We start from the raw sequence: 21,088 nt of genomic DNA, 5'->3' as shown, positions 1-21,088 counted from the left end.
GATCTCTGGGTCGAAGCACGTGGGGTGTGCTGTACCCCCAATGTACAGATACCCCCACGCTGTTCCCAGGGCCTGTCCTCGGAGCATCTCTGCCATCTCCGTCCTTCAGCCCGGGGCAGGGCTGCAGGGCTGGCGTCCGGGGCGGGGCGGGGGTGGGGTGGGGCGGGGAGCGCCACCCTGACCCCGTCCTTCTCCAGCTGTAGCCGGGCTGAACCTCACAGGCCGCGAGGACGCGAGGATGCAGACTGCCCATTGCACCGCCGAGACACGAGTGTGGACCGCCCTAGGCACCTCTGCTGCACGTTTCGATTTCAGCTCGTAGAAGACAGAGGCGTGGACAGTTAGGGCCGAGCTCTCAGCCCCGGGGGGTGTGATCTGCGTGTTCTTTCCTCCGGGGTCGCAAGGGGACAGAGCAGGGCTTGGGAAGGAGGGCTGTGGACGGGAGGAGGGCTCCTCGTGTTTTCTGCGCTTGGAGTGGCTTCCGAGGTGGGGTGTTCGGCTAGTCATGGATTTTCAGAGGGGGCCTGCCCTTTCAGCCACACAGTGTTTTTATTTAGCCTTCTTTGTTTGCCCTCGGGGTTACTCTGCTGCTGGTGCTTGATTGCAGCGGGAGGCTGAGAACCGTGCACTCTCGGGAGGGCTTTACCTTCTGTCCGCTGGCAAGTGCGTCTTTCTTTTCTTCGTTTTTCTTTCCCGGTGCATTCTTCAGTCCCCAGTGGGAAGTCACTTGGATGTCACTGATTAAGAGTGCCTTCCCGGGGAGGGGTGCCCGGGGCGCTCAGTCAGTCAAGTGTCAGACTTTTCAGTGTGTTCTCAGGTCATTCTCCCAGGGGCCTGGGGTTGCCCCTCGAGTGGGGGCCGCACTCAGCGCAGGATCTGCTTGTTCCTCTTCCTCCCCCTCGGCTCCTACCCCTGCTCCTGCTCTCTCTCTCAGATAAATAAATTAAATCTTTTTTTTTTTTTTTTTTTTAATGATCTTCCGGAGGAGGAATGGCGTACTTGCATTCTGGAGTAGATAATTCCTGGGCTTCAGCAGGTGCATCGGTCCGTTATTTGCAGTAATTACGTACGCACTTCAGCCTCGCTGCTGTCTGTGTGCTGATGTCGGGTGATACCGCGTACTGACGTGGATCGAAGGACGTGAAACTACCCTGAATGAAGTGCCAGACTGGTCTGTGCTTTGGGAGGGCGCCTGGGTGGCTCAGCGGGTTAAACCTCTGCCTTCTGCTCAGGTCATGATCTCCGGGTCCTGGGATGGAGCCCCACACTGGGCTCTTCACTCGGCGGGGGGTCTGCTTCCTTCCTCTCTCTCTGCCTGCCTCTGCCTACTTGTGATCTCTGTCAAATAAATAAAATCTTAAAAAAAAAGAAAGAAAAGAAAGAAATGAGAAGCGGTGCCCAGCTGGCTCAGTCAGAAGATGGGACTCTTGATCTCAGGGTCATACGTTCAAGCCCCACGTTGGTTGTAAAGACTACTTAAAAAAATAAAATATTAAAAAAATAAAGTAAATTTAGGGAAAACTGAAACATAGGTATCATAGTAAAATAAGTAATAGTCTCACAAAACCTTGAAAAGAGATCCTCTGCATTATCTGAATGACTTTAAATAGACATTTTCTTCTGGGGTAAGTGACTTTGCTTGGAACCTTCAGCTGCCTTTAGGGTGTATTCTTATATAATGTGCCATGGGAAGACTAATTAGATGACAGATTTTGGGACTATATGCCAACTTTTTGGTAGCATTTGAATAATAGTATTTACAAAGCCTGTTTCAGAAATTGTCAAAGTGAAGACAACAGTTTTTTTCTTAGAGGAATTTTGAGTAGGTTTTCTTGGCTTTTTTTTTTTTTTTTTAAGATTTTATTTGACAGAGATCACAAGTAGGCAGAGAGAGAGGAGGAAGCAGGCTCCCCAGCAAGCAGAGAGCCCTATGTGGGGCTCGATCCCAGGACTCTGAGACCATGACCTGAGCCAAAGGCAGAGGCTTTGACCTACTGAGCCATCCAGGCGCCCCGTTTCTCTTGGCTCTCTTGGCTTTTAAACTTTTTTTTTTTTTAATTCCATTTATTTAGAGAGAGAGGGAGAGACCACAAGTAGTGGGAGCAGCAGGCAGATCGAGAAGCGGGCACCCTGCTGAGCAAGGAGCCGGATGGGGGACTCGATCCCATGATCCCAGGATCACCACCTGAGCTGAAGGCAGACCCCCAACCGACTGGCGCCCCTTGGCTTTTAAACTTGATAACCACAGCCTCGGATAGGAATAATTCCTTATATCATTGTCCTCTGTTAGTGTGGGGTTCTGAACTTTTTGAATTGTTGGTCAGAATTGGATGCACATTCACTCTTGAAGGTATAAGCAAAGTTTATGATTACTTGTTGGTATGATGAGTCGCAATTATTGTATATTATGTGGTCTTTTAATTAAATCTCCTTGGGCTTTTTCAGAAGTAGAGTTAGTGCTGCAGATATCCAGAATGAGGGATTAATCCCATGAGAAAAATTGAATTGGGCAGCGCTTCTCATGAGTCCCAAGTGCAGTTTTCAGTGTGAGCAGCTGGGGAACTCCAGCACGGTTCTGTATGTGTTTAAATCACTTAGGTGATGGAAGCATCTAGAACTCGGAGCTGTATGTTGGAGTGTGGAACAGGACAGTCTGGCCTCCGTGTTCCATTTCCTTCCCTCTTGGTTCAGCAGTTCTGTGAGGGTCCACGTGCACGGGACATCTGGCTGCTTCTGCCTTCGCGCTCTGGTGAAGTCTGAGTGAGGCAGCGGCTGGCTTTGGGGTAATGCTTGATTTCCCGTCAGGTGAAGCTCTCTTCTAATAAGCTTTTGAGACGCGCTCTCTCACTCTCTCTTTTTAAAGATTCATTTACTAGAGGAGGGGGGCGGACACAGGGAGAGGGAAGAGAATTGCCAGTGGACTCCCCGTGGAGCACGGTACACAACGCTGGGCTCTGTCTCAGGACCAGTGAGTTCATGACCTGAGCCGAAACGGCAAGTGGGGACTCTTAACTGACTGTGCCGGCCAGGCGCCGTGCCAGCCAGACGCCCCTCCAGCGGCTCCTTTCTCATTGGAACGTCATTGGTTGAACCGAGCGTTGGTAACTGGACGTCTGTCGTACTTGCTCATGAGAGCCTCACATTGGCTGTCGAGTCCTGCCTCCCTCTGTCGACACAAGAGGTACATGTGTTAGACCAGGTGACAGTGGGGGTTTCTCTACCTCTGAAAGCAGCAGGAGAGGGCTGGAACCACACATGACCCCGCACCAGTCCCCAAACATTGGCTTTCATCCTCTGGATTCACAGCAGTAGACGGGCGTGGCCTTCGTCGCCCTGGTTGGAAATTCTTTGGCTTGCACTGCTTCTGGGGGGTGCACACAGAATGCTTTCTCTTTGGCTTAGCCGGCATAATGTCATCAAGACAGCATTTTGAAGCATCTGCCTGACAGGCTAACCTGTGGCCACCCTCCATGTGGCGACCACGGTCCTTTGCAGAAAGATGCAAGAGTTGCCAAGCCCAGAATCCGGCTCACCCTGGAGGCTCAGGAAACGCCCGTCACCAGCTTCGGGAATCCCTGCCTCGGAACATGGCACCGCCCAGTGGCTCTGCCTTGAGCCAGGCTGGCCCCGATTGAGAGCTGGAGGCTCTTGACTACAGTTTAAAGGAGGTTGCAGATGGGGCTGGGGAGTGGAAGTCTCTGTCATCTTCTCCAGACCCAAGGTTTAGTTTATCAAACCCCTTTCCAGTACATTGGAATGTTTTCTGTGGGTTTCTGAATCTGAAATGAGCATTTCTCATGGAGAAGGTAGTAAGACTTTCATAATTTACTTATTGTCATTTTTAAAAGATTGTATTTATTAATTTAACAGAGAGGGAGAACCAGAGAGTGCAAGTAGGGGGAAAGGCAGAGGGAGCGGAAGAAGCAGGCTCCCCACTGAGCAGAGAGCCTGATGCGGGGCTTGATGTCAGGATCCTGGGAACATGACCTGAGCCGAAGGCAGAGGCTTTAACCCACTGAACCACCAGGCGCCCTTTAAATAAATAAACTTAAAAAAAAATAAAACGTTTTTTAAAATCTGAATTGTTATGAGTGTATGTGAAATGTATATTTTGAAAATAAAAAGCTCGTGAACCGAAGTGCCAAATGAGACCATCACTGGCTGTTCATGTGAGCGCGTAGCCGTGAGCTCACGCGATCTTACCGACAGATTTAGGCGCGTCCTTCCCGATGAATGTCTCCAGCGACCACAGCAGCAGTGGGCATCAGATCCCCGCACGCCGTCTGAACTCCGAGTGTTCCTCAGCCCTGTGAATCGTCGCACGCGCCTGGAGAACTGCGCAGAGGTCAGGGTGCGCCGCAGCGCTGGGGACCCTTGACCCGAGAGAGTTCCAGCTGTGGGGTGCTCAGTGGGAGCGAAAGTCGGGCTTAGCTTGTGCCATGGGGGCAGTGCTAGGACAAGGGCAGGTCCACGAATAGGTGAAGAGCTTCGTTCTAGGAAGGATCCAGGAGATCAATGATACCGAGTGAGGTTTCTCACCTGCTGTGATTGCGGGAAAATAATTTTTTCCCCTCAGACACTGAATGTGTTTGGGGGTGTGTGTGTGTGTGTGTGTGTGTACACGTTTTTCTGCCGAGTGTGAGCCGCTGGCAGCGGTATGCAGCGGAGCTCTCTGAACGCATCATTACCTGCTGTAGGTTGCTCAGACAGACCCTTCGGAAGTGAGGGCCACGTCCCGGGTCCACGTGTCCTTTCATGGTGAGCCTGCGGGGACAAGCCACAGCACGTCACTCAGGAGAGCCCTGGTCGGAACCGGCCCTCCTCTGCCCAGTCCCTTCCGTCTCCAGCCCTCGCTGGCCCGGTCTGTCAGGTGACTGAGCGAAGCTGTGTCAGCGGGTCTTGCCAACCTTGCATTCTAAAATCTGATCTAGACGATGCGCTCCCTGACACCCTGCCTCCCTGAAACAAACACTTAGACCAAGAAACCTCACTGTTGGGACGGCGGCCCTCAGCCTTGCAGCGCGGCAGCGCGCCCTCCCTCTGAGCAGCAGCGTCCAGCTCTGTTAGCGCAGGGCTGCGGCGGCCGGCGAGCCGGCAGTCTGCACCGAGAGCCGGTTTGGGGCTTTTCATTCCTGTTCCCGCCCGTCACCGTCGGAAGTTGGCAGCCTGCCCACCGTGTTTGAGTCTCACACCTGCCTTCGTCAGCCCGGGCGGTCGGCTCGTTGCTCGCTTTATTCACTATAGCTTGCCGGCATTTAAAAATCGGGAGACTTTGCGGGGCCTGGCTGGCTCAGGCGGAGGAGCGTGTGACTCGATTTGGGGGTCATGAGTTCGAGCCCCATGTTGGGTGTAGAAATTACTTAAAAAAATTAAAAAAATAGGGGTGCCTGGGTGGCTGAGTTGGTTAAGTGTCTGCCTTCGGCTGAGGCCACGATGATCCCCATGTCGGGTCCCGGCTCTGCGGGAAGTCTGCTGCCCCCTCGGGCTGCCACTCCCCCGCTCCTGCACGCGCGTGCTCTCTCCGACGAACCCATAAATAAAATAAAGTAAAATAAAAAATGGGAGAGTTCAGACAGTGTGCGGGGAATCTGATACCCACACTCAGCGGAAAAACCCCGATTTCCAGTCTTGCATAAGGTCGGGAGACCTGGCAGCCCCGGTTGGTGCGGGCTGCTGGGCCGCGAGAGCTCCTGCCGAATTGTCCTGCCGTCTCAAGAGAACTCTTCGTGGTCTGCAGGCCAGTACACCGCGGGCAAGGAAGAGGGAGGGGCTTGCTCAAGGCCCCAGTGAGTGGAGCAGGACTGAAGCCATCCCGTTGGCCTGTGGCTCTCCCCCTGGTTCCCAGGCTTGAGACGTCTGTGACGCCAGCTCCGTGCTCCCGCACAGCCCTCTCGTGCTTCGGCTCTCTCCTCTGCCATCTTGCTCGAAAGGAATGTCTCCCTTGAGCCTGCGGGATTTGAAGCCCGGGAGGTGCCTGAGTGCCGCCGCGTGCAGGAAGGTCCGTGCCGCCGCGGGCAGGAAGAATCGATCACTTTCCCGAGAGAAATGCCGCGTCGCACGGGGCCAGCGTAAACCTGCCGTGTAACCTCGGTGACTGCTTTTTGGCACCCGCTGTTCCAGCAAGGATTCTGAACCCGGGGCCTGCGAAGCCAGGGTGACTGCAGGCGAAACTGCCGTTTCCAAGGAGTCGGAGGGAAGGAAGTCTCAGCTTCCGCCTGATTGGAAACTGAGAGAAGGCGAGGTGACCAGTGACCTCCCATCAAGGGGAGCCTGAGCTGGGCGGGGTGGTCTCCCTCTGGACATGTGGCAGCGAGCCTGGGAAGGAGAAGCTGCCTCTCCTGGCCTGGGCTGCTTTTCCCCCAAATGCAAGGCTCGATCCCCCACTCCAAACCTTGGTGTCCTCGCCTGTTTTCGCAGGTCTGAGTGTCTCAGTGGCACGTTTGACACGGGGGCAGGTCACTCTGGGGTGGGCCCCATGGGGGGTGGAGCAGCATCTGTGGCTGCTGACCCGGCGCCAGCAGCACCCCAGTCGTGACAACCACAGATGTCCCAGCGTCACCCAGTGTTCGCTAGGGGCAAAGTCACCCCGGGTGAGAATCCCTACGCCAGATTTCCTAGGTTTTGGCAACTGTATGGGCCGTGCCTGTGGGAGGTCTTTGCCACGAGCTGTGTTTTGGCTCGGTCAACTCTTAAAACCTCAGTGTGGCAGGTCAGTTGCCAAAATGTCCCTGTCCTTCATTCCTTGTGTCCTCACCGTTTGTGCTGTGACCTTGCAGCGTTTTCCATCTGGAAGTGACATCTGTTTCCTTGGCCCTTGAGTCTGGGCTTCCTTGTGCCGTGTCTTGCCAGCAGACTACCGTGGAAGTGATGCTGCCGTAGACTGCAGTCGGGCCCCCCAGAATTTCTAACCTAGTCCTGCAGATGATGGTAGCGGAAGGTGGGGCTTCTGGGAGGGGCTTAGGTTATGAGGGTGCAGCCCTCATGAAATGGAGGAGTCCCCTTATGAGAGAGCCCCCCTCCCCCCGCAACAGAGCTCTGTCACCCTGTCCTCCACCCAGTCCCTCACCAGACACGGCGCCTGCCGGCACCTTGAGCTTGGACTTGCAGCCTCTAGAGCCTTCGGGAACGCTGCCGCGTGAAGGCTCTCAGGCTGGCCGTGGAGGAGGAGATGCCACAGGGAGGTGGCCGGAGTGTCTGTCTGCTCGCCAGCCGCTCTCCAGCCGCCGAGTGCAGACGCAGTGCAGCCTCGCCTGCAGGATCTTGAGGGAAACGACGAGTGCTGCTTTAACCAGGAATCTGCAAACCTCTTCAGTAAATACTTGCAGCTTTTTGTGTATCCTGTAGTTGGGGGCGGCTTGTCAACAGTAGGAACATACCCCCCACAGTGCTGAGGGTGCTGGTGGAGGGGGCTGGGTCCTGGTGAGAGCCCCCTGGCCGGTTGTGGACTGAGGGTTGTGGACTGACCGCCTCCCCGCTGTGTCCTTGCACGGAGGAGGGGGAGGGGAGCAATCCCCTCTTGACTCAGGGGCGCTCCTGAAGGCTCCGACCTCCTGACGTCATCTAATCCTAATCCCTCCCAGAGGTTCTGCCTCCTAACACTGAGCGGTAAGGCTTCAACGTTGGATTCTGGGATTCTGGGAGACGCAGACATTGGGTCCCTAACACCAGGCCATATGGCGTCTGAGCTCCCCCACGCTAGGGCTGCCGCTAGGGCAAAGTCAGCTGGGAACGGTACCCAAACAAGTGGGCGTGGCTGTGTGCCGCGAAGCCTTCATTTTTGACTCTGATCTGTGAATGTCAAATGATTTTCATGTGTCACGAAATAGTTCTTTAATTTTCTCCAGCCATTTGAAAATGGGAAAACCATTTTTTTGCCGTGGGCCTTACAAAAGCAGGCAGTGGGCAGATGTGGCTGTCCCTTGCCAAACCCTGCTTAAACCCCCCATCTCTCCCCTTTCCTCCCCACCTGGGCACTGCTGTGCCAAGTCTCTCTTGAGAGCGGGTGTGAGATGCACAGCACATGCCCTCCCCGAGTCCGAGGGGCATCCCACGCTCCATGTCCTCCTGGAGCTCCCTTAGCGGACCTAAAGGGAGGCAGTGCTCTACCGTCCCAGACCATAAACACCAGCAGGTGCTTTCGTGGTGTCCCGAGCCGCCGGTCAGGATGCGGTGGGTCTCACGGTCCCTTTCTGGGCCGCCACCACTTTGATCGTTGTTCATCACACGTTGACTCCCCTCGACTGCCCTGCAAAGCCCTATCTTAAGTGTTTGGAGAGCCCTGAGGAGGAACGAAGAGATGTGACGGTGAGGAGAAGCCCTTCCCCACCTCCCAGGGCCAGAAGAGGCCTTGCAGTGAAGGGCACCTGGGATTATGGTGGCTGGGGCTGGGTTGTGGCGCCCCCAGCCCCGAGAGAAGGGCTGGTGTGGACATTGACATGGGAGCAAAGCACAGGGGCTGACCAGGAAATGGTGCCGTGTCCTGAGGGACAGAGGATTCGGGGGGTGGCAGGAGGCTAGGCGGTGGGTCGCGGCTCTCAGATGTAAGGCAGAAGCTGGGGTTTATGCAGTAAGCAATGGGGAGTCGCCAAGATACCTGCTCATAAGACTTGTCCTGTTTTAGGATGCTAAGGAGGGCTGAATTGTGCCCCCCCCAGCCCCCATTGGGACTGGAGGTAGGGCCTCCAACAAAGTCATTCCAGTTCCGTGAGGACACAGTGGTGGGTCTGAGACAGCCATCCTGGCCCCATTCTGTGGGCTGTGCTTGGTCTGTGGTCAGTGCGGTGGGAGCCAGGCTGGGTGGGAAGCCGCGGGAGGAGGCCGGCACCAGGAGGCGTGTGTGGAACGTACGTGGCCGGTACCTTGCAGCTTCGCCAGTAACATTTGGTGGTTTAAAGAGATGCCACGAACCCTTCCCTCCCTTCAAAAGTCGGGGCCTAATCCTCTGCCCTGGGGTGCGGGTTAGATTCGGTAATTCGCTTCTAACTAATGGCACATGGCTGAAGTTCTGCCTGGTGACTGGTGTCAGAGTTTGTGGCACGTCCGGCTTCCGCACCCGACTCCTCGCTTCTCCCCCTGGGAGAAGCCAGTTGCTGTGTCTGAGAACACACAAGCCGTGCTGGGAACAGCCCGCCCAGGAGGCTCCAAGGCCCCTTGCAAACAACCAGCACCAAACTGCCCTCTGGCTGAGGGAGTGCGCGGGAAGCACAGCCCACCACCCCAGTCAAGCCTTCGGACGCTGCCAGCCTGGCCCCTGCCTTGCTGGTGACCTCGGGAAGAGCGGGAGCCCAGAGCCCAGCCAAGCTACTCCTGCGTTTCTGATCTGCAGAAACCGCGAAGGTCAGCATCACTGTGCGAAGCCGCAGCAGTGGGATGATGCTTGACGGCAGTACGTAACCAGTGCGCGGTGTCCACCAGTGTCCACCAGTAGGAAGCTGGGCAAGGGAATTGTGACCCATTCAAACCCGCCTCTAAGTTCGGGAGGCCCAGCTCGGAAGTGCCAGTGGACCGCGTACCATATGCCCGAACACTTCATAAACCAAGCAGGCAGAAAGTTAAATACAGTATGTTTTATCTTACCCGCCTTGAGAAATAAACCTTCCCAGCGGCCAAAAAACAGGCCAAGGTTTTCCTGCTTGGCAAAACATCAGTGATGACTGAATTTCTCTATTATCGTACATGTCTGGGCATTCTGTTGAGGGACTAGTGCTGTTTGGTGTCTTAAAATAAATTCGTAAATGATTGTATATGCTGTAAAATTTATTTTTAATTTATTTATATTATTTTATTTCAGCGTGAATGATGTTTGTGTGACCAAGATTTTCATATGTCATTTGAGTTTGGCTCCTATAATGACCTGAAGCAGGTGACATCGGTGGGCTGACTTGAGTGCTCCCTAAAACTTAACTGTAGACGTGCTCACCCCCAAGACCTCACTCAGAATAGGACTGTGCTTGGAAACGGGGTCTTTAAAGAGGTGATGAAGTTAAAATGTGGTCACAAAGGTGGGCCCTGATCCAGTATGACTGGCACCCCTGTAACGGGGGGATGGGGACACAGACACGCGTCCAGGGACAACCCTGTGAGGACACGGGAGAAGACGATGTCTACACACCCAGGAGAGACGACTGGGAAGGAACCGGCCCTACCAACTGCCTGATCCTGGACCTCCGGCCTGCACAGCACTGTTGTTGGCGCTGCTCCGTCCTGGGACTTTGTAACGGCAGCCAGAGCCGACCAGCACAGCCCCTTTCCCGATCGGGGTTCCACCTCAGAGCTGCAGAACACAGGAGATGGTCAGAGAGCCCGAGTCCCTAGAGGGACGGGCCACAGCCGGCGCCATCCCGGGGTCCTCGTCCCCTCGAGGGACATGAATTCTTGCCTACACAGACGCCTGGGGGCGCGAGGCCTTCATTTCTGCTCGACTCTCTGTTGAGAAAGGCTGAGAAGGGCTGAGCTAAAAGATCCAACCTTAAAATGCAGTTACAGCTGGAGTGTCCAAAGCAGGTGTATTTGCATCAAGAACACTGAGCAAATGTAAAACATGGAAAAATCAACATAATTTTTCATGTGTTTCTAAAATGTTTCTTTTCTTGCGCGCTTGGGTGGCTCAGTTGGTTAAGCGACTGCCTTCGGCTCAGGTCATGATCCTGGAGTCCTGGGACGGAGCCCCACATCAGGCTCCCTGCTCGGCGGGGAGTCTGCTTCTCCCTCTGACCCTCCCCCTTCTGACGCACTCTCTCTCTCTCTTATTCTCTCTCTCAAATAAATAAAATCTTTAAAAGTTTCTTTCTTAAAATATTAAAACATGTCTGTTAAACGTTAAGACAAAATACAGGGGGGGGGAGTGACTGGTAGTGGTTGTGAGGTTTCTTTTTATTGTAGCAAAATAGACATAAAATGTACCATTGAACCGTCTCCAAACACACAGCTCAGCGGCATGAAGCACACTCACCCTGTCCTGCGAACACCCCCCACCCTCTGTTTCCAGAACTTTCCATCCCCCCAAAGGAGTCTCCATCCCCACAAAGCACGGACTCTCCACCCTCTGCCCCAGCCCTGGCTCCCACCATCTCTCTGTGTGGACGGGACTCCTCTGGGGGCCTCCTGGGAGTGGGGTCCATGCACGATGTGTCCTTCTGGGTCTGGCTCCGCTCACAGCCCATTGCCCTCGGGTCCCTCCACACCGTGGCAGGGTCGGGATTCTTTCTAAGGGCGGATAATCCATTGTGTATGAGTGTATGAGTGTAGACCATACTTTGCTTTCATGTTCTAGAGCCAAGAGGTAGGGAGAAGGGTCTCTCCAGGGCCTGAACAGGAGGCCCTTTAGTCACAAGACAGGGAGGGGGCCTACATGCTTGTATGCTTCTCAGTAAATTTTGTGTGTGTGTGTGTGTGTGTGTGTGTGTGAGAGAGAGAGAGAGAGAGAGAGAGAGAGAGAGGGGTGGGGACTTCTGGTGCGGCTCATAGGTCTTTCTGTGATGGTGGAAATGTTCCACCAGGGTCACCACTAGCTACCTGTGGCTCATAAAGCCTGAATTAATTACAATGAAGCTAAATGTTGAATTCCACTCCCCAGCCGCCAGAGCCACACACTGTGAGCGCATAGGGGCCAGACATGGCTGGTGCCACTATATCGGACCGCGTGGCTCTAGAATGTGGGGCCAGGTTTGGGGCCCTCTAGCCCAAGTGAAGGGCAGCATGGGACACAGCAGAGTTAAAAATGAAGGGAACACAAGTGTTTTATGGAGCTGGTGCCTTCCGGCAGCCTGGGGGTGTCGGGGCTGGAGAAGCAGGAGGCGGGGTAGGGGCAGAGTAAGGGCGTAGCTTTATACACAACCTGACGCGGACAAACGACACTGTGTGGCATGAAGGCTTGCTCCCAGGCAATAAAAGTCTAACAATCACGGCCAACCCCAGACGGGGGCAGCGGGGAAGGAAGGGAATCTGATGGGGGACCATTCAGTTTTCATTATTTAAGGAAGTTCTGAAGCAAATACAGCAAAATAGGAAGGCTTGGGGCACCCCAGGGTGTGTCCTTATTATGTTCTAGGCTCGGAATATTTTTGCAGTAAAGAGGCCTTAATACCGAGGGATTCAGAGAGCCAGCCGGCTGCCTGTTCCACCTGCTTTTGGCCAAGAAAATCTCTGAGACAGGGAGAAGAGAGCCACGATCGCGTGCTCGGCTCCCTGGAGAAATCCGAGGCTCGCTCAGCTCGAGGGGCGCTTCCGTCTCACCTGGGAGAGGAAGGCATCCTGGGTTGTTGCGGAGTGGACGGCTGGCTTCCCTTTGTGTCATCATTTTACTGTAGAGCTGCAGATTTCGAGTTGTTCGGACGGCGGCCTTGCACCTGGGAGTGGCCCCTGGGGTCCAGGACGCTGCCTTCGATTGCATCTGGAAAGCTGCCGTAGATGGGAGCTTCGGGGATGCCCCCACCCGCCCTTTCCCAAACACGTGCCCCTGGGGACGCCGGTACGCACCTGGTCCCACCGCTGTTACTGCGCACCTGCTGTGTGCTGGGTGCTACTGCAGTGCCCGGAAAGACCTTGGGACACAGCCATCCTGTGCCCCTGTGGCCTTGTGCTGTGGGGGAGCCGATGACCGGGGCACAGACAGGTTGGAGAGGATCAGGTGGTGCTGGCAAGAAAACTCCAGCGGGGTTCTGCTGTCCTAGAAGGGCTCGGAGCGGGCTTGTTGGAGGAGGTGGCATTCGAGCAGTGACTTCCAGGAGGGGATGGGGAGCATCGGCGTCAGGGCTGCCATCTCAGAGCCTTGGAGGGTTCTAAGCAGGAGGGCGACACAGGCAGGTGTATGCTGTGCTCTGGTTGCCAGGGGGACGGACATGCCAGGGAGGGGGTGGGCAAACCCCGGGCAGGGGTGAGGTCCCGGGCTCTGCTGGCCCCCAGCTCCTGTGAGGTACGTTTGCACTTGACTGTGTGGCTGACCCTCGGCATTCTGCTCAGCCTGGAGGGCGCTGCCCTTGTTGTCCCAGATGGGCAGCAAGCCACTCAGAGGGACGGGGCAGCTCGGCTGTCATTGTGTGGCTAGCTTTGGGCCAGAACGTGTGTGAAGGTACCAGGTGTGTGAGCACCGCTGGCTGCGGTCCCTTTGTCCCCAGACCTGCCTGCCCCAAACCCCATGCATACACCTGGGGTCGTCCCCTGGTTTGCGGGAGCTTCATGGGACCCGTGATGGGGCTAAAAGCTTTGACGGTACCATCCCAGACAAAGGGACTTTCCCAAGGACCATCTCCTTGGTGGCTGACACTTAGGAGAGTGAGGGGCGCTTGGGTCGCAAAGATCTGGGTCTGAATCGAGCACTTGACCTGTGTCACTGATCTGCAGAATTTCCACATTCAGAAACGGGACCGATGGACAGACAGACAGACATGGCGAGCACGTCACTGTGGCAGTACAGGGGGAATGTGTTGTCAGAGGCTCTGTGCCGCGCAGAGCACGCTGGCAATAAAGCGGGTTCTCGTGACTACGAGTTTGTAGTTTCATGTTCACCGATCTGCATTTTAGTAACTGGGGGACCCACTCATCCCTCGGTCACAAAATGCCATTCAAGTCCAGCTTCCATGGAAGAACCTTGATGTCCAGGAAGAGCTTGCTGCCCGCACAGGTGGGCTGAGAAGACCAAGGGGCTCAGGCCCTGACTTTGCCACTTCCTGTGCCTCAGTTTCCTCTCCTGCAAACGGGGACAAGGAGCGTCCCTGACGCAGAGTTGTTAGCACGTTGTGTTATTTTGTGAAAAGTGCTGAAACCCCAGCCTGCTCCTGTAGCAAGGTCTTAAGAAACGTCAGTCACAGAAAGAATGGATGCACCCTAGGCATCCAGAGCGGCCGATGCCCTCTGGATGGCCTGGGGGCCCCTGAGCACATCTGATGTCGCAGGCGGGCTGGGGGCCCCTGAGCACATCTGATGTCGCCGGTGTTTGTGTGTGTTTGTGGTTCTAGCACCGGGCCTCCGATGGCTTTTCCCCTCCCCACCTCTGGAGCCAGCCTCTCAACGGGACCCGCTGCTGGAATGGGTCCCGCTGTGACCCCACCGTTTCCCGCGGCTACCCTGCCCCCCAGGCCTGTGCCCCCAGTGGGGTATGGTGGGTACCAGCTCCACTCTAGCCCGCCCCAGGAGCCCGCCCCAGCGTCCACCATGGCTCCCTCTTACCAGGTATCAGCCTGGTCTTTCTTTGACTAGCGCCGGATAACGTTGAGGGGGCACGTGCAGTGGGCGCCCCGTACAGGCACACAGGCGGGGACATGGGCTTATCTCCCTGCCCTGACAGGGAGCAAGGGATGGGCTTGGGCTCATCAGGCGTTTCTGGTGCTGAGGATGCCAACTTCCCCTCTCCGAGCTCCGGGACTAGAGATCTGGCCGCTGCGTTTCCACTTGGAATTGCCAGCGTGTCCCGTGCCAGACATGGTCCACCCCTCCTGAGCCTCTGCCACCCACCGCTGGGACCCCCTCATGTCAGTGGGTGTACCAGGGGCTGCCCAGCTGGCAAAGCTCACGCTGTCTGGTTCCACCTTCTTCCTCCTCCCTTACTTCTGGGACTCCCCCTCCAGCCCACCCCCAGGCTCTCGCACACCCCCAGGGCTGGCCTCTGCTTTTGTCCTCCCCTGCCGGTCCGTCGTCCTATTCCACGCATCGCCCTGTGTGCCCCTTGGCACGGCACCCAGACCCTCCCTGAGCCCCTGGCCCCATTTGTCTCCCCGGCCCTCTCTCCTGGCTGCAGCCGCTGTGCTCACAGCCCTCTGCACCTCCCGCAAGCCTGCCAACCGACTCCGTGTGGCGGCCCCTGCCTCCAGCTGTCCCTGCCCGGAGCCCCGCCCCCACATCCGCACCTGCTGCCCATCCCTGCACTGCTCCTCCAAGGAGCAGTCTCCGAGCTAGGCATTCTGCAGAGCACTTCTGCTCTCAGATGGTAACATTTCCACGAGAGCGGCCACATCTGTGTCACTGGTCACTCTGTCCCAGCTCCTGAATGGCCCGGTTCAGAGCAGGAGCCCAGGAACCCTGGGGACACACACACATGGGGTGAGCGGGAGCACACCCTGCGCTGAGAGGCTCCCCCCCATCATGTGTCGCTCTGGTAACCCCCTCGCAGGACAGTTACAGCTGCGGACCTCCGACAGATGCTGGAAGCTACAGTAGCTTCGAGAGCAAACAGTATTACCTGCCCGCTGCCAGCCAGCCTCAGCTCACGGCCACGGCCTGCCAGCCAGGTGTGTTTCTGCAAGGAGCCACTGGCTTTACAGGGGGCGGGGAGGGCCCCCCCTCCCCGCAAGGTCACACTCCAAAGTTTGCAGATCGGCAGGTGGGCTGGGGGTCTCTTCACTATGCCTGGAAGGCTTGGGTGGGGGTGGGGGTGGGGGAGAGAGGGCGGGAAGGAAAGAAGCAGAACGAAAAGGGGAGCTAGCCAGGTTTATTCCGGGAAGGCTTCCCCCACTGGAAGGAGGTGAGTTCTGCTGAGAGCCTGGAGTTTCCGGATGGCAGAGCCTGGGGTTCTGGACTTGCAGGCGGTCGTGGCCAGTAGGGGTCTGGGGAGGCCACAGGCACAGTTAAAGGGCAGGCGTGGCTCCCGCTGTCCGCCTGCGGGTTGTGGTAAAGGGTGGCTTTGCAGAGAGGTTCTGCTTGCCCTCCAGGGACTAAAGGACCTTCTGTCCAGCCCAGTGGAGGGTGCAGCCAAGCGCAGCCCCTACAACCCGCGGCCACTGCCTCGGCAGGGCAGCCAGCCAACGCCCCAGCCTTGAGCTACGCCGAGAACTACACCTACCCGCTGGCGACCAGCGCTCTGCCCATGGCCTCTGTCTCCCCGCTGCCTTCCTATGCCCCGACCTCCTACAGCCCCACCTCTGCCCCGGACACGGGTAAGATGAATCGCTGTGTACCAGCAGGCACAGGCCATGCCTCTCGCTACGTCCTCCAAACCAACCCGTCTCCCTATGTCTGGTTTTTCTCTCTGCTTCCTAGGACCTGCCTACCCGAGCTATGAAGCAGTGGTGCACTCGGCAGCCGGTCCTCAGTGTCCCCCACCGCTGCCCCTCCAGCTGCCACCGCCTCCCCAGCTGCCCTTCCCACTCCCCACACCCCCAGGTTCCCTGTGGGGCAGCCCCGGAAGCAGTCCCAGGGCCAGCTCTGCCACCGGCAGCCTCTCTGGAAAGCTTCTGGCGCCTCCCAAAGCACCGAAAGCCAAGGGTGGCCCCAGGGAGCCCCCACTTCACTACTGTGACATCTGTAAGATCAGCTGTGCTGGTCCCCAGGTCAGCTGCCCTCCACACCTGCTGAGCAGACCCAGAGGACCTTCCTGGGGACTGTGCTGCCTGCCCTAGGCTGGGAGAGCCCCCTTCCCCCACCTGGCTAACCAGACATCAGGGGCATTGCCTGTCCCCAAAGGCCTGTTAGTAAACTAGCAGCGTCCAGGGCACGTCAGGTTTGCCTTTCCTGCGTGCTGGCAGAGGGCGGAGGGTAGGCACGACACTGCCTGCTGGTGGCAGGAACGGAGTCGTGGGGCTCCCCTTGCCTGAGCGGGCGGCGGTGGGCAGAGCCCCTTCCTCGGCCCACGATGGGTGCAGGTGCAGCAGACACAGTTCCAGGAGGTGCCTGGTGGGGGGGCGCCTCGATGCAGGTCCCCGGGTGGACGGAAGCAAGTGTGTGCGCGCGCGCGTGTGTAATTGTCTAAGGGAGATCCCCCAGCCACACTCCCAGGTAACCCAGCTCGTCCTCCGGAAAGGACACGAGGTGCAGGATACGAGGGCCCTGTCTTCACAGGAATCACGTGCTAGTTTTGAGTCTTTCTGAGAGAGAGCTGGAACCCGGAGGGGTGCATAGACCCCAGGTTCGCAGGCCATCGGGGTGCGTGAGGAGACCCTGGAAGCCACCCTCCGGCCCCCACTTACCCAGGCGGGCCAGGGCCTTTCGTATCTCCTGCCGTCTCTACAGGCCTCTTGATTGAACCTCGTGCACGCTTTTTCCGCAGCGAGACTCGCGCTCGTTAAAGGGAGGCTAGTTTTCTCTGCTCCCACCTTGGCTTCTCTGCGTGACTTTTATGCTGCATCTTGGGTTCTCGGTTCCTCTCACGGGTCCAACACCAGCCTCTGCTGATTCTAGACCCTTCACAACACTGTGTTGCGTGAGTGCGGGATGCTCCCCAGGAAGGGGACACGTGAGTGCTGTGGGGGAGGTCGGAGCCCAGCCCTGCGCTCCCTGTCACCGGAGCAGGTGTCTGAGCTGGTCTCCTCGGGGACAGCTGCAGTGACAGGCTTTGCCCGAGCATGTCCCCACGCATGCAGTGCGCCACAGAAACGTGACCTTTTGTTCCCAGCTTTTTGCTGAGGTCTGTAGCATTCTTCAGATTGGAAATTTAAAAAAAAATTTTTTTTTTATTTATTTGATAGAGAGAGAGAGAGATCACAAGTAGGCAGAGAGGCAGGCAGGGAGAGAGGAGGAAGCAGGCTCCCCGCTGAGCAGAGAGCCCAATGGGGGCTCGATCCCAGAACCCTGAGACCATGACCCGAGCCGAAGGCAGAGGCCTAACCCACTGAGCCACCCAGGCGCCCCCAGATTGGAATTTTGACGGAGAATGTTGTAGGTTGCAGACAGATGTAAGTCACGACTCAGACACGTCCCTGTGTCCCCAGCCCGGCTTCCCCCATGGCAGCCAGGCTCCCAGCCAGGGTGTTGACCTTGATCGAGGCTCCTTCTTACCCTCAAGTCTGCAGTTTCACTTGTCCCCACGTGCACCTGTCTGGTTCGGTGTGCACTCACCCCCCGGGCGGGCTCCTGCTGATGCCGCCACCGTGCCACCCCCGCCGGGACCCTGAGACTTTCGAGCACTGACCCATCCACCCCCTGCCCTGCGCCCGCTGCATGGGAGGGTGTCCGTCCCCGGGCTCCCCGTGGCCCCTGGCAGTCCTGGTGCCTGTTCTCGAGGTATCTGTCTAGGTGGCCTCTCTCAGGACAGCCCGGTTGGCTGTGTAGCCTCCAGGCCAGCCCTGCAGGGCCGGGGGAGCCCTCGGAGCTGCAGGAGCACCAGACGGGCCTCTTCCCAACGCGCCCTCTTGGTCTCCCTCTCACACGCTGGACACGTGTTGGCGGCGGGGAGTCCCAGGGCGGGAAGACAGTCGCAAACGGTTCCTCTTACTTTGAGCTTAGGAGCCTGTGGTGCCCGTACTGTGTTATCTCCTGCCACTTGCTGTGGCCTCCGCGGGTCAGGGGAAGGCCTGGAGCACGGATCACGGGACCTGGGACTCGAAATGAGACTGTGGTTGGTCGAAGCCGTGGGGTCGAACGGGTGCGCGTGTAGGATGCGGGCTGCCTTCCTCGCGGCTCTAGCGGCAGCTTCCCGTCAGCGTCACTGGGTCTGTCCTGTCAGGCTTTTCTCTGCCCCGCGGGCTCTTACCCGGTGTGTGTGTGTGTGTGTGTGTGTGTGTGCACGCGCGCGTGTGTATTCTGTGGCTCAGGTCAATGTTCAGAAGTTTCCTGAGTTCCAGTAAGTACTGTCTCTGCCCCCGGTCTGCTCCAGAACCAGCCCGTGTCACTGGCCCGTGTCACCATGTTGGCCCGAGTCTTGGCATAGTCGGGGTGCATGGGTTGAGCTGACCCGCTTGGAGCGTGTTCACTGCAGCTGGCCTTGTCTTGAGGGTTCCCGGAGAGGAGTGTGGGATGCCACTAAGAGCTTGGTCACTTGCCGGACGCCATCCGGTATTTCAGACGTGGCGGTGCAGCCCGCGGGGCCTGCAACGCACGCACCTGCTCTGGCCTGGCCCTCTCCGTGTGTCAGCCGCCTCTGACAAACGTGTCCCGTGCGATTCAGGTAGCGGATGTCCTCGTGTGGTTTCTGAGGTCAGATCCTGAAGCACCAGCATTTTCCTTCCAGGGAGGCCCTGAAGCCAAAGCAGCTCACCCATTTTTAGATGAAAAAGAAACCTGTGGTCCAGGCTGAGCGTCTGGCCCGGTGACTGGGTTTAACGAAGGGGCACTCAAGCGTCTGCGCGGCCGGTGATGGGAGGCAGGGGGCGGTCTGGGTGTCCCCGTGAGTGAACTGTGCGGGCGCATACGTACACACACACACACACACACATGTCTCTCGCTCCGCCTGCAGACCTACCGTGAGCACCTGGAGGGGCAGAAGCACAAGAAGAAAGCGGCGGCCCAGAAGGCGGGCACCCAGGCCAGTGGCGGCCCGGGCGGGGTGCAGGGGAGGCCGCGCTGCGGGCTCTGTGCCGTGTCGTGCACAGGGGCAGACGCCTACGCCGCTCACATCCGGGGAGCCAGGCACCAGAAGGTAGGAGCCCTCAGGGCCCCACAGCCACGAGGGGGCCACCGCCAATGACAGGAAGCTGTTCATACGGGGCCCCGGGCCACTGCATTCCTCTGAAGGGTGTCCCCCTGCCCCCTGGACCAAGGCGTGGAGCGGCGTGACGGCCTTGTCCCCAGGCGGCAGGGAGACCACTCTGGGCCTTGGGTATCTACGTGTTTATAGAAACGAGGGTTCGGGTGTTGATGAGGTCAAACTGCGGGTTCCGTTTAGGGTCTGCTATTTAGCAGTGATGCCGATCCGGTTCAGTTACACAGTTCAGCCGGTAAGTGCTCCTGTCGATGTTGATAGCAGTGTTTTAATCGAAGGGAGTAATTTAATACCCATGTTTGTAGTCTCGATTACTATCGTGATATGAACATTTTCCTGCGGCCTTGAAAGTGCCTGTATTATGTCAGCTTACGGAGAAACTCGATGGGATTCCCCCCCCCCGAGAAAAGGCAGGGAGACCCCACCTCTCTGCCCAGGGTCTGTCCTTGCCACACGCTCCCGCAGGAACTTTGTAAAAAGCAGCAGCCCTTCCCAAATGGTATTGGTAACCTGCAGGGTACTGCTTGCTTAAGGGGTGTGTGTTGGAGGCAGGAGGAGAGCCTGGCGGGACACCAGCTTTAAGCCACTAAGCCACGTAGTTAAGGGCAGAAGGATTAGGAAGGCCCCTGTCTAGGGCCCCACACAGAACCTGCCACACTCCCTCCTGCCCCCGGGCCTTTGCTCCCCCTCCCCCGTGGCTGGCCCTCCTCCATCTCCCCACTGCAGAGCTGGGCCACCCTCAGATCACCTTCCAAAGGGCCTGTGTTGTCCCCTCCTTCGGCCCAGCCAGAGCAGGCTCTCAAAAGCCTGAGCGAACTCAGAGCCCGCAGAGGCGAGAGCAGCACCCAGAGGAGGGGAAGCAAGCAGGAGGAGGAGAGGTGGGGGAAGGGGAGGCACAGCCGAGCCTGGCTATTCAGGGGAGCCGGCAGGAGAGCTGGGACCCAGGACATTCTGGGGCCCGGGGAGAACCTGCAGCCAGCCCTGGGCGGGGGCAGGTCTGGGCTGTGAGTGTCAGAGACTTGGAGCCGGGAGGTGTGATTGGGCCCTGACTGGGGGGGGGGGGGGGGGCTGTTCCAGGTCTTGAAGCTACACACGAAGTTGGGCAAGCCCATCCCTGCCATAGAACCTGTGCCCGGGGACTCCAGCTCGGCCCAGGCCACCCGCACCAGCCAGCCGGCCCCGCTCACTGCGGAGAGTTCCCCCGCGGGCTCTGCCAAGCCCACAGCCCCTGCGGGTCCCAGCGCGTGCACCCCGAGCAAGCCAGCACTGACCAAGAGACCGGCGGCTTGGAAGGCCACGAGTGCGGGTATGGGTCACAGCCCAACGCCCGGACTCACTCCTCACGCTGGGATTTCAAAGAAGCGCTTGTCCCCTTCCCTTGTGGCATGCGTGCTAACCATCCCCTCTCTCCAGAGGGCCCAGGCCCTGGATGGAGGCCGGGGTGGGGAGAGGCAGCCCCTCTCTGCCACATTCCGGCCACCTTTGGGCCATACCCTTAGGAAGCGTGGACAGAGCCCGTGGGGCAGTGGGGGCAGGATTCACATCCCGGTGCTCAAGGTGAACAGAGTGGGCTCTGATGAAATATGTGGGTCTCAGGAAATTGAGGCGGGCACCTGGGTCCCCCACCTGCGGCCCCACCTTTCCTGGGGGTGGCCTGTCTTGGGGGCGCGGATCGAGGGGCAGCAGCTAGGCCCCTGTAGACACGCACTCCACCGACTGCTTTGGGGCATTGCCTGTTTG

At 57.8% G+C, this 21,088-nt stretch overlaps 1 protein-coding gene across 1 annotated transcript in view; it reads left to right on the top strand.

The window, feature by feature from the left end:
• Positions 1 to 21,088, top strand: part of ZFR2 (zinc finger RNA binding protein 2) — a 35,453-nt gene that overhangs the window by 852 nt on the left and 13,513 nt on the right. The window contains exons 2-7 of the mRNA XM_059159474.1: positions 13,956 to 14,169; positions 15,107 to 15,224; positions 15,645 to 15,869; positions 15,973 to 16,262; positions 19,103 to 19,285; positions 20,426 to 20,654. Of these exons, the coding sequence (XP_059015457.1) occupies positions 13,956 to 14,169; positions 15,107 to 15,224; positions 15,645 to 15,869; positions 15,973 to 16,262; positions 19,103 to 19,285; positions 20,426 to 20,654 (1,259 nt within the window). The remainder of the gene's footprint in view (positions 1 to 13,955; positions 14,170 to 15,106; positions 15,225 to 15,644; positions 15,870 to 15,972; positions 16,263 to 19,102; positions 19,286 to 20,425; positions 20,655 to 21,088) is intronic.

Source organism: Mustela lutreola, chromosome 2 (genome assembly GCF_030435805.1).
Source record: "Mustela lutreola isolate mMusLut2 chromosome 2, mMusLut2.pri, whole genome shotgun sequence".
Lineage (NCBI taxonomy): Eukaryota > Metazoa > Chordata > Mammalia > Carnivora > Mustelidae > Mustela > Mustela lutreola.
The sequence above is the reverse complement of the archived record's forward strand: the minus strand, read 5'-3'. Positions and strand labels throughout refer to the sequence as shown.